We start from the raw sequence: 13,737 nt of genomic DNA on the forward strand, positions 1-13,737 counted from the left end.
TAAATAAATAGCTATTTGTTAATTTCGATTTTGTCATTTCCAATTCTAGATCTAATTTCAATTCCTGTCCTTATTTCATTTTAGTCATTAAATTAGATTTCATTATTGTTTGAATTAAGTAAATTTCGAATCTTGATAGTATGTTTAGTTTTAATCTAAATGGAAATGATTGCGTAATGATTCAAGGCTAAACCTCCATTTGAGGGGGTTGAGAAGCCTTGATGAAAGCTTGATTCCGTTTATCGTAGAGTCGTCGTAATTTCTATTCTACGCCAGAAATAATTAGTTCACCATGAGAATGGGTTTAATTGTTCACATGCTAGTTATGAATTGGTAGAAATGCCATGTGTAATTAGGGATTAGGAATAACCAATTGTTCTGCATAGCAGTTCAATTCGGATTACGACGATTCGTCGGTAGTGGATTAAGTTGAGTTAAGGTGGAATCAATTCCCCCTCTAACTCCCTATCATAGAATCACGTAGTAATTTCATAGTCGTGTATTTAATTGACTAGTTGTATCTTGTGGGTAAGTTGCATCGTAGTCTAGTTACTTATTTCGTAAAGCTCTCATTGACTTAAGACTGATTTCTTAGACTTAGAAAACAATCCATGCTAGGGAACTAGGAGTGGAACGAACTTTTTACTCCACTTAGTGCAATTCGCATTGAGAGTAGAAGCTTTGATAATTGAGACTCGTAAAAGTCCAGTTTTAGTTTACTTACGTTTTGAATTCATCGTTCATTTCGTAGGTAAACTATTCATTTTACTGTTATCAAGAGTCATGAATAGGATAACTTGTGTGAAAGACACCAATGGGAGGCTGCTGGATGATGTAAATGACATTGGGAGTGCTTGTGTGGAATATTACAAAGCTTTGTATAGGCCAGACCAAATGCCAATGCTGGATTTCTCTATGTTCAATGAACTGCCACCAAAGCCACACATCTCTGAAGGCATGAAAATGAGTCTGGGTGCGGATATAACCAAAAATGAAATTACGCAAGCTTTATTAGATATATTTAGTGACAAAGCCCCGGGGAGTGATGGTTTTTATTCCCTCTTTTTCAAGGCAACATGGCACATTATCGGTGAGGATTTTATTAAAGCCGTTAAAAATTTCTTTATATCTAGTAGTACACTGCAAGAAGTGAATGCGACATGTATTACTCTAGTCCCAAAGAATGTGAGTCCTGAATCTCTAAGTGACTATAGGCCCATTGCTTGTTGTGGAGTTATGTATAAATGCATTACAAAGATACTAACGAATAGGATGAAAGAATTCATTTCTATGGTAGTAGCAGATGATCAATCAGCATTTGTTCCGGAGAGGAGCATACAGGACAACATCCTGTTATCATAGGAACTGTTGCATAATTATCATTGAAGGGGAGGACCTCCAAGATGTGCGGCCAAAATTGATCTCAGGAAAGCATATGATTTTATTAGATGGGAAGCTGTTTTGTTCTCGCTGCAAAGAATTGGTGTCCCAGAAAAATTCATAGAGTGGATTAAGGTATGCATTGTCACTCCAGTTTTTTCTATAATGCTTAATGGAGCACCACATGGTTATTTCAAGAGCAAGAGAGGGATGAGGCAGGGGGATCCGATGTCACCATATTTATTTGTCCTGGTTATGAACTTACATCATGAACTCATGCTGAAAACTGTTCGAGATGGGGATTTTAAGCTACATTACAGATGCAAAGATCCTATTATCACTCATTTATCCTTTGCGGATGATCTTATCGCCTTCGTGCATGGAGACGTTGGTACTGCAAATTCATTGAGAAGTACTTTGGCTATTTTTAACAATTGTACGGGGCAAGAAGTAAACATAGAAAAGAGTGCACTCTTCTTTGCAGGATTAGAGGATAATTTATGTGATGATATACAAAATGTTATACAGTTTCAAAAAGGAAGTCTTCCTGTAAAGTATCTGGGGCTACCACTGATCACAACAAGACTCACTGCTACTGATTGTGCACCTTTGATCACTAAGGTGGCAAATAGGATTCAATCATGGAAAGGAAGGTCCTTATCTTACGCGGGAAGGTTACAACTAGTGAAGGCAGTCTTGAATAACATCAGTATGTATTGGGCATCATGCTTTATGCTCCCAAAGAGCACTATTGAGGAAGTTAATAGACTGTGCAGAAATTTCCTCTAGACAGGACCGGATTGTGCAACATCCCATGCGTTGGTATCTTGGGCAAATGTGTGCTACCCTTACGAGGAAGGTGGCTTGGGAGTGCGAGATATTGAAGCTGTGAACATGGCCGCTAATCTGAAACATCTCTGGAATCTCGTGAGCAATAAGAAAACATTATGGGTGAGATAGGTTAAACTGAATCTTGTGAAGCAAAAAGATTTATGGCATATGCCAATCCCTAATAATTGCTCCTGGAGCTAGAGAGGCATCCCATCCTAAAGAACAAAAAAGAAGGAAAGGAGATTGTTATGCATCAAATAGGAAATGGGGTGAATACAAGGTTCTGGCTTGATCCTTGGCATCCAGCTGGGATTCTTAAAGCTTTCTTCCTGCAATCTTTATTGTGCAGATCTAGACGCTGTAGAGGGAGCAAAGGCGAAGGCAGCTTTTTCCTCCATCTCATCAACCTTTCCATTGATTTATCAAATTGAAAAGCCTTTATTCCCAAAAAGCCACAACTCGACTTGTAATCTTAACTCTCCAATTTCGCAAATCATTGAGAATGGAGAGTGGCATCTGCCGCACAACATTAAAGTGCACCTTCCTGACATTATCTTACAAATGGAAGAAGTGGTGGCTATTACAAGAGGGGAAGACAACATAATTTGGTCGGTCTTAGTAAGAGGAGATTACAAGATGAATGACACGTATCATCATGTCAGGAATGCGAAACCGAGAGATCAGTGGAGTCAACTTGTCTGGTTTGCGAATCGCATACCCAAGCACTCTTTTATTAGTTGGATGGCATTAAAAGGTGCACTTAAAACTGTAAGCAAGCTATTGGAGTGGAAGAAGGTAACTTCAGACATTTGTATCCTGTGTTGGCATGATGTGGAGGATGAAGAGCAACTGTTTTTTCGGTGCAGCTATGCTTAGTTTGTATGGGCTTCACTGCTACAGAGATCAGGGTATAATAGAGCAAGAGAGGTAACGTGGGCAGCTGAATTGGATTGTGTGTTCACTAGTAGAAAAAAGGCTTTTTGTGACTGTTTTAAAATGGTATTTGTGACTGTTCTGTTCGAAACGGTCACAAATGGCATAAAATGGTTTTTGTGACTGTTTTAAAAAGTTTTTAGTAACGTGCGTTTTCGAAACGGTCACAAATGGTTTTTTCTAAAGAAGGTGTATATGTGTGGAGAACTATTTGTGACTATTTCACTAAAAAATAGTTACGTATTATCGAGACTCTTAAGTGACCGTTTGACCCATTATATGACCTAGGTAGTTTTGGTCTACGCCCACAGCTCCACTAAAAACAAAAAAACACGACACACCCACGTAACCACGTTCGCTCAACTCCCGCTTTAGTTGAAACTCTTCAAATTCTGTAATCATACAAACACGAAAAACAGAAACACTTTCGCGAGCTTCGTTCCTTCAAACTCAAAGTCTAAACACACTTCGCGACTCTATCTTCACTCTCTCAACCTAAATCAATTCCTCACGACTCTCTCTTCACTCATTCTCCATCTAAAATTTATTACCTCTCCAAAATTCAGTTCGGTAATTGAAGACAGACAAGGTTAGTTCTTTATCTCTATTCGATTTTGAATTTGTTGCAGTAAAAAGTTTTGGTTTTTGAGTTCTATACCAATATTTTTTTTGGAACAGGGGAATTTCAATTGATTGTGATTAGGATTTCTACGTGTTCACAGCTCTCTCGAACAACAATATCCAGTTAAATCAAGTAAGGTATGGGTTTTCATTTGATTTGGATTTTTTACAATTTGTGCTTTATTCCCGATTTGAGGTGGTCGTTAGTTTTTTTTTTTTTTGGTTTATGAAACGAAAGTTTACTTTAGGGGCTATAAACGAAGGTTTCACAAATGGTTATCTAACATGATTTTTTGTTTTTAATTTTAAACTAGACTATATTTTTTCAGTTAACTCTATTTTCAGATTTGCTTGTTTGTAAATTGATAAGGACTTATCGTATTTTGTTTTGGTAGCCCGAGATGGACAAGTCATGGATGTCGAGAGATATATTTTACTGAATATGTAGAAGGCGTTAATCAGTTTCTTACATTTGCTTTTGATAATGCAAAACGTAAGAATTGTATACCCTGTCCATGCATTGAATGTGGGAATATGTACGAATTTGATATAGTGGAGGTGGGACGTCATCTGAGAACGAAAAGGATTGAACAAACGTATTGCACATGGGTGTGGCATGGGGAAGATGCTCCAAAGGAGTCAGCATCGAGTAGGGAGTCAGAGGAAGGTTTTGATGAGGGTGGACTAGATGAGGCCGCAAACATCGCAAAAATGTTTGAGGCCACTCAGGAGACTTTCATGGGGAACCCTGAAAAACTTTGTGAACTGATTGAAGAAGCTGATTTACCTTTGTACGACGGGTGTAAAAAATACACCAAGTTATCATCTCTGGTTAAGCTTTTCAATGTGAAGGCAATGAGTGGGTGGTCTGATAAAAGCTTCTCTATGGTGTTGGCTCTGTTTAAGGATATGCTCCCAGATTGCAATGAGCTGCCTTTGACCATGAGAGAGGCGAAGGAAACTTTGTCTGTTTTTGGAATAAAGCATGAGAAGATTCACGCATGTCCCAATGATTGTATTCTCTATAGAGGTTTAATAAACAAGGATAGAACTACTTGTCCTACATGTGGAGCGTCAAGGTATAAGGTGAAAAAGAATAATCCTGACCAAAATTATAGTGTTCCAGCAAAAGTACTATGGTATTTCCCAATAATCCCTAGACTTAAAAAAATGTTTCAATCTGTTGAAACGGCGAAGAATTTGGTATGGCATGCGAATGAAAGAGAGGTAGTTGATGGTCAAATGAGTCACCCAGCTGATTCCCAAGCATGGAGACACGTCGATCAATCTTGGCCAGAGTTTGCAGCTGATTCGAGAAGTCTTCGGTTTGCACTTTCAACCGATGGCTTTAATCCACACAGTTCTCTTAGCAGCAGACATAGTTGTTGGCCTGTTATATTGGCGACTTACAACCTGCCACCATGGCTGTGCATGAAGAGAAAGTTCTTAATGTTAACATTGTTGATATCAGGTCCGCACCAACCTGGTAACAACATTGATGTTTATCTTGCACCTTTGATTGAAGATCTTCAGTTGTTATGGCAGCCCGGTGTTGAGGTATATGATGCCTATAAGCAAGAATCCTTTATACTTAGGGCTGTGCTATTGTGGACAATCAGTGATTTTCCCGCCTTTGGAAACTTAGCTGGTTGTACTGTCAAGGGGTATCTTGCTTGTCCAGTATGCGGGGAAAATACAGATTCTATTAGATTGAAACACGGCAAGAAGAATGTATACCAGGCACACAGGAGATGGCTTCCAGAAAACCATCCGTACCGAAAGGAGAAAAGACCATTTAATGGTAAGCAAGAGCTGCGATCAAGTCCAGAATCATTGAATGGGGTGCAAATCTTCACAAAAGTTGAGCATTTCAAAAACTCATGGGGAAAGCCACCAGAAAGTGCTAGAAAGTCAAAAAAATCAAAGAAGGAGAAGGCGCGAATTAGGTCCAAAGGTTCAAAGAAAAGAAAAAGGGGAAAGGAGCAAATAAGTTCTAAGGATACAGAAACACCAAAGCGGAGGAAAACTGATGGTGTACACAAAAATCATGAGGAAGGTCGCTGGAAAAAGAGATCTATATTTTTTGAGTTGCCTTACTGGAGACATTTGCTTTTGAGACATAACTTGGATGTCATGCATATTGAGAAAAATGTGTGTGATAGCATCATTGGGACTTTGCTTAATATTCCATTGAAAACAAAGGATTCACTTCAAAGCCGACTTGACCTTGTAGAGATGCACTTAAGGGAAAAACTAGCACCAGAGAAGAGAGGGAAAAGATTCTACCTACCGCCAAAGATGTTATACATTATCTAGAGAAGAGAAAGAGGAAGTTTGCAACACAATTGTTTTGAACCGAAGGTCCCGGATGGATATTGTTCTAATTTCAAATCTTGTGTTTCAATGAAAGATTTGAAATTATATGGTCTTAAATCTCATGATTGCCACCGACTAATGCAACAACTTCTTTCCCTGTGGCGATCACGATCGGTGTTGCCAAAGCATGTGAGGTATACCATTATTCGGTTATGCTTCTTCTTTAATGCTCTTTGCACAAAAATAGTGGATGTGTCGAAATTGGATAATATTCAGAAAGATTTGGTGGTAACTTTGTGTTTGTTAGAAAAGTTTTTCCCACCATCATTCATCGACATCATGGTGCATTGTGAGTTCATCTTGTAAGGGAGGTCGAGCTATGTGGTCCAGTTTTTTTCGATGGATGTATCCCTTTGAGAGGTAAGTGAATGATTTTTTAATTTATTTATTAAATGTCTCACAATGCACGTATCAAAGGTTTAAAGCTTTAAAAACTTTCTAGGTACATGATGGTGTTAAAGGGATATGTTAGGAATCGAAACCCGCCCGTAAGGATGTATGGCGGAGAATTATATTGCGAGAAGAAGCTGTTGAGTTTTTGTGCTGAATTCTTGAGTGAAGTAGATGCAATTGGAGTTCCTTCCACAAGAAACATGACCAGACAATGATTTGGAAAATGGAGATACAATTTGCGGTGGAAGACCGATTGGGGGTTAGCATGTTGTTGAAGTTGATGAAAAGTCCGGCAACAAGCACATCTTTATGTGTTGGAAAACATGAAAGAAGTTCAGCCTTATATCAAGTAAGTAGATAAACGCACAATAGTTCAATTTAACTAGATGTTTATCTCCAACGTTTCCATAAAGGGAGCTGGTAGTTAATACTTGTATTCTTTTAATTATTAACATAAAGGGAGCATATGGACTACCTAAGGCTTCAAAATCATCGCAAAGGGTGTAAAATGGATAAAAGCTGAGCATAATCGCGACCTTTATTAATTGGCTTCGCCAAAAGGTATGTTTTGTTAACACTCTATTGTTACTTAAAAAATTAAAACACTGTTCTTAATATTGTTTGAGAACCAGGTTGAGGAAGAGCAAGACATACCAAATAACAAAGTCTCCGAAACGTTGCAGTTTTTGGCCATGGGACCTAGTCTAGATGTGCTAAAATATTCCGGATATGAAGTTAAGGGTTTTCGCTATCACACAAAGGACCGAGAAGCTAAACTAGTCAACCAAAACAGTGGAGTCAGTGTAGTGGCCTCAGCAATGCAGATTTCTAGTGCCAAGGACAAGAATCCTGTAATTTCGGATATGTGCTTTTATGGTGTGCTTACTGAAGTATGGGTGTTGGATTACTTGACCTTCGAGATTCCTATTTTCAAGTGTGATTGGGTTGACAGCAAGAGAGGCATTAAGGTTGATGAATTGGGTTTCACATCTGTGCAACTTGGTAAAGTTGGCCACAAGTTCGACCCTTTTATTTTAGCGTCCCAAGCCAAGCAAGTTTTTTATGTGAGTGACCAACTAAATATGGGATGGTCAGTTGTCCTTGCAACTCCTGAAAGAGACTATCGCAATAAGAACGATGATCTTTGGGTTCGATGATGATTCCATTATAGACAAAGTGGCTGCCAACTATTGACTCCTTTGATTTAGCTAATGAATTGCCATTGCCTTATGCTCATGAAAATTGTGAAGGGATTTTGGGTCGAGCCCGAATGAGTTTTTCTTTAAGTTAAATAAGACTTCTTACTAGTCATTATGGGACTTTTCTTTTCTTTTTTTCTTTTTTTTTGTTGTTTTTATCGGGTTTTAAGAATGTTTCAAGTTTTTGTGTTAAACTTACAGCCTAAACCGAGAGATGACTAGTCTTTGTTTACATTTCTAAACAATTAAAGACCTACTTGGTGGAAGCTTTATATATATATATATATATATATATATATATATATATATATATATATATATATATTGACAAACCTTGCAAAAACAAAATGGTCTTTCTGGTACACTCATGGATCCGTAAGAGCATTGAGAATCACAAGAGTATTCAAATTCGAAGAGAATTCGGACTTCGAGGAAGATGGCTCGAAGATCATTCAAACTCCAAAGATGGTTCACAAGGGCATTCAAACTCGGAAGATGGCTTTGAAGACCATTCAGACTTCGAGAGAAGCGGTTGGGCTCAAAAGATATGGAAGTTGATGAAGCAAAGAGTAGCAAAAGGTTCAAGCAAAAAAAAGGAAAGTCGAGGAAAAGAGCGGCAAAGTGTGTAAAAAAAAAAAAATTGAAAAATGGTGAATATCAAGGAGTTGTTTATAATGAATCTGGGCAACCAATTGGTCAAGGTGGAACCGACATCGGTAGTTATGGAGGCTACTTGGTGAGGGGCAAGAGTAAGGATTACAATAACTAATTGGAAAGATGTATCACCAACATTGAAGAAAAATTTGTGGATCTCTTTGAAGGTACATTAATCTAATGCTTTATAAGCTAATTTCATTTTGTTTACATGATTAACTAATATGCTACCTACAAATAGGAAAAATTTAAGTTGGACACAAGCGAAAGATCTATTCGTACAAGTCGCGATGGGGGGGGTTGTGGAAAGCATTCAAGTCTCGTCTTACTAGGCGGTACATCTTACCTTTTAAGAATAAACCGAAGAGACTCAAGAAAATACCAAAGTTGTATAGAAAAGTAATCAATCAAGAAGATTGGGATACTTTTGTAAAAGTAGACTTACACTGAATTTCTGGTGCGTATTTCTCTTAATTTTATTTTGCTTTTGTTTGTACATGCATGCAATCTATTGTTTTACCGTCTTAGTTTCTTGAAAGTCCTAAAGAGGCTAGTATCCATGTAATTGGTGGATTCAAGCAAAGAGGTCGTGCACGGGAGGTTGGACTTGTGGCGAGAAGGCCAAGTTTAGTTTGAGTGGATTTTTTGTTGATTTGTGGTTTCCTTTTTTAGATTCTAGTAGGGTTGATTATACAAGAGAGCTTGCGAGAATTTATCTTGTAAGATTCTAGGTGGGTTCCCTTGCATCATCTGTTCTTGGTTGCATGTCATCCTTAGCTGTTGTAGTCTCCCCTTCCGAAGTTATCGGTTGGCATGACTAAGTGTTTAAAACTGTTATCTCCATCCGCAACTTGATAAAAGTCCGCTTTATCTCTCTATGCTTCTACTTTAGATTTGTCATTTGGTTTTGGGTTCGTCTTCATTCTTCTTTGCTGCCGCCTTCGTATTCCTTGTCGAGTTTCTCTGCTGCCCCTTTGTATTCACGCTCAAAGTCGCCATTGTTTAATCATGCTTACCGAGTTCAAGGGCTGCGCGACTGAAATTGTGTGCGAGAATGTGACAAAATGATATTCGTCTAAATTTATAATAACTAAATCTATGTCTAGATGATTAGAATTCTGTGGGAGTTTGTATTCACACTATACTAGGAAGTATACCCAGAAGGCCAGAAGCATCATTAGATGTTTTGGTAGATTGAGATTGTTGTCCCTTATGGCTGTTGTGTTTGATTTGTTTAGAACTTTCAGGTGTTTGTTCTAAAAGTCGTTGTCTCTTCCTCAGTGTTGCCACCATGACTCAAACTTTTTACGCAGACTAGCTTCAACGGTCGACTGATTTTCAAAAAGTTAAAATAGGGAGTATTGAAACTTGTGTAAGTGGAGGATTGAAACGAAATACCCAATGATATTTGCCACCTTTTTTTTTTCTTGTTTTGCATGGATGGAGACAAATAACATCAGCGATCGATATTTTTACGTGTTTGTTTGAAATTTGGAATTTTTGGTTGAATACTTGAATAGGGGTTACTACTAGTGCATGAAAATATGAGGCCAAAAGGAAATGGTCGACTAGCGATTGGGTTTCATAAGTGCTTGAAATTTGATATAGGTCAAGGTTAATTATGATCATCTCTAGAGATAGACTCTTAGACACTAGGGGAGTTAACCTTTTTTTATGCTTTGTAAGTATAAATTTCTGTTAAAAATGAAAGTGAAATGTACATTGAGTACAAAGAGATTAGCGGTGGTCAATGCACCCTGTTAGGATTCAAGCTAAACTGCATCTACTACTATTTATATCTATAGGGTAGGATACAATTAATCAAATCTAAAAAGCCTATCAAAAGGTGCTTCCTACTTCGCAACCAACCATGTAGGTCCGCCATTTGTCCAGTAGCTTCATTAGGTTGTAGAGATGCTCCGCCTTTAGCCAAAGCATCAAAGATCAAGTTTTCCCTCCCTCAAATGGTAGTGTTGTTTTATGCTGATAATGTTTTATGCTGTTTTATATGGTTTCGACAATACATTGAATTACAACCCAAGAGAACAACATCGGGTGTACCGTCGGCCCGAACTCGCTTTCGGACGCAGAGGCGAGGTACTCCTAGATCGACTTGTCTACCCTTGCATTAGTGTTCTCGGTTAAGAAGCTTAGGCCTTACTTCTACGCACACGATCGATCGGAATAATTACAAAGTCTTCGGGCTTAACATGGCTCGGGAGCTTCGGCATCTCGAGTCTAAGCGTCTTCGGTGACTCGGCTCATTGTCAACAAACTTGGGGGTAGGTACAAGGACGAGCGAATGGCTACCCACCTTGACCAGATTAAGGGGCTCTCTACCCACTTCCAACAGTTCGGGATATTCCGGCTTCCCGACTTGACAATAGGCACCCCGAATGACAACGAATGGCTACCCACCTTGACAACTAATGAAGCTTCGAGTATCCCCAATATAAGGAGCTACCCAAAGATCGATCTCCGAGGTCGATCGTGGGCCCCCATTCGGCCTAAGCGGTAGCGAGCTGGATGGACCCCCTGAAGAGTACCTTCTTGGCGGTACTCTTTCCCTCTATCTTCATATTTGTCATTCTTTGGTCCCTGCTCCCCGTTCGATCGGGGAAAGAGTACCGGTACAAGGGAATACTTGAGTATCACATCGTCCCACCCCACTCCAAACCAAAACAATCTAGCTACTAGAAGCAGCCCTAGCTACTAGAGGAAGGGAACTCAAAACTAGCTACTAGGGGCGAGAGAGAACAAGAAAGCTATCGTCCGCATTCACGTTAGGCTGTTATGCTTGTTCTCTTTATTTGCTATATACCGCATTCCACGTATCTCACTATGCTATTACCTTGAGGTTTTACGGGTATGTCTGGCTGGATATTGAGGTTTTACGAGTGTATAACCCATTGCCATTTTACAATCCCATATCGAGTAATTGTTCCTATAGACATACGAGTTATCTTCTTGAGTTAATCACTTTAAGGGCCTATAGGAATGTTTTTCTCATTCAAAACTACTTCCAGCTAAAGTATTATTTCAAGAAATGGTTTAAACAGCTCTAGTACATAACACGTATTTATTTTTATTTTTTAATTTGTAAGAATCTTAGCGAAGTGCAATCTAAGCGGCGAAAGCAAAAGAAGTTTAACCACCGAACAGGCAGGATTAGTATTGCTAATCGCGTGGAGAAAAAGGTAAGTAAATGTATATAGCATTCCTCTAATTTGTTATTTGATATGTAATATAGCATTCCTTTAATTTGTTATTATTTATGTAATATTGCATTCCCTAATTTGTTATTATTTGATGTGCTATATACTTCAAAAACGAGACAAGAGGAGGGCATCATCATTTATTGGAAAGGACAGGTCTTATGGGTGGCAACTTTCCCTCCAAGGCAAAGATGATAACTATGCAAATGATGCTACCAAAGGAAGTTCGAGAGAGAGAATAGTACGTTCAGTCTAGTATACTTCCTAGTATAGTGTGAATGTTATATTAATAGTAATAATAAGGTTACAATATAGAGGCATTAGAAAGGTGCCACATTGACCAAGGTGATGATTTGCTTCTCTTGTTTTACTTTCTATATTTGATCATGTTGCTTAGCTTATCATACTAAAGGGCAGTTCTTGAATGGTACATGGAAAATTTTAAGAATATAAGTTATCCACTTGCACTCCTTTTCATCTTTGCCCCCCATGCACATGCACAACTAGAATGGATATCTGAGGGGTGGGGGGGAGGGTTCAAAATCACTTGATAGGGTGTCATAAAACTCCTTTTTATTTTGAGAAACATTTGTGTGATTATTAAGTCCTTTGTATGAATCAAAGTTCAACCTGAGAGGGTGACAACACTTTTGAGAAACTTTTGATGGGTTGCTTTCGAGATACTTGCTTAGAAACAATAAACAAGGTGTAGATTATGGTTGTGACCAACCCTCTTATTAATTCAAATCTTGCAATTTGTTTTGCTTACGTGGTTTTGGGTGGTGATAAGTCTACATCCACACTCATTATCTTGTAGGATGATTATCAAACGCAGGTCAAGGAAGGAACTTTAGAGGTTGAGGGTACTAAAGGCGTCTTGACTCGGCATTGGTACTACTCGAACACGGTGGTCGTGTTAGAGGCGTAGGAGATGGAGTCACCCCACACAGTACTTTAAGCCTAATAAAGCGTGGATCTAAGAAACATGTGCATGCATTGGAGTCGAAAAAGCTCGCGAGGAAGAGGAAAAAAAGAAAAAGGAAGAACAAAAAGAAAAAGGCGGAAGAAAAGGGAAAGGAAGAGCGGAAAAAAGAAAAGAATTGAAGAATAAATACAAGGAGTTAGAAGCAAAATTTAATGATCGTCTCACTTCTCCTCGCGATCGAAAAAATTGCTTGAATAGCCACAAAAAGTGACAATAGAGACCATATCCCCCTTTAGGTGGTGCACATAGCAAGCGTAAAGTAAGCTTTTAAATATTGTTTACACTACTTTAGAATTGGGTGTTTTTGTTTCCTATTTCGTTTTATTTTGTAAATATTCTCTAACATATATAGCGAAGAACAAGGAAGAGAAGAGTAGATGCAATGGAAAAAAACTTGAACTGATTTTAGGAAGGTACATGCTAAAGGGAACAAGTCATTCCCCACTTCCAAATCCTATGCTTCCTCTTGAAAAGGTATCGTTGTCACAATCCTTGCAGTATCACATTTTACTTAATATAATAGATAGGTTACGAATCTGATTAGCACAGTCTTCTAATCCACTTCGTTATTTTCATATTGTTAATTACAAAAACTCGTATACAATTAGGACTGAGTTGCGGTTTGGCTGTGGGTTCCAAGTCCAATATTGTTGCTAAGGGTAAGGTTTACGTGGAGCTTGGACCAGAGACTAAGTTGCACAATGTTCCCTTAGGGCCAAACAATGCACGCGTATCAGTTGATAAGATTTTGGAAGGTAAAGATCATGTTGCTCTTCCTATACCAGTTCGAGATGAGCTGGTAATTTTGAAAGATGCTCTTAGATCACAAGTTGCTTGGCCAAAGCACTTAGTATTGAAAGGCATTGAGGTAATTTCATTAAGTTTTAATTTATTTTGAAGTACTTTAAAATATTTTTTGTGTGTGTCTAGTTTTTTTTTTTTTTTTTTTTTTTTTTTTTTTTTTTTTTTTTTTTAGTTCTAAATATTCTCACCTAAAATTTGTTGAAGACCAAAAAGGCTAATTCTCCGATACCACCAAAAACTTCTAAAAAGGAAAATCTTGAAGTAACAAAGTAGTGCACCGATGCGAAATCATACATGGGATCTTGGAAAGGTGAATACTAGTGCTTGAATCCCTTTTTTATGTTGT

General features: G+C 38.3%; 1 protein-coding gene across 1 annotated transcript; it reads left to right on the plus strand.

Annotated features, from left to right (window-relative positions):
• The first annotated feature begins 4,299 nt into the window (after positions 1-4,299).
• Positions 4,300-6,081, plus strand: LOC147516391 (uncharacterized). Its single transcript, XM_086593255.1, has one exon. The coding sequence runs from the start codon at positions 4,300-4,302 to the stop codon at positions 6,079-6,081; it is 1,782 nt and encodes a 593-aa protein (XP_086449381.1).
• Positions 6,082-13,737: the final 7,656 nt, after the last annotated feature.

This window comes from Coptis chinensis, chromosome 2, assembly GCF_015680905.1.
Source record: "Coptis chinensis isolate HL-2020 chromosome 2, ASM1568090v1, whole genome shotgun sequence".
NCBI classification, from domain to species: Eukaryota; Viridiplantae; Streptophyta; class Magnoliopsida; order Ranunculales; family Ranunculaceae; genus Coptis; species Coptis chinensis.

Coding starts and splice junctions, on each gene's coding strand:
- LOC147516391 (XM_086593255.1), top strand. CDS start 4,300: ATGTACGAATTTGATATAGTGGAGGTGGGACGTCATCTGAGAACGAAA.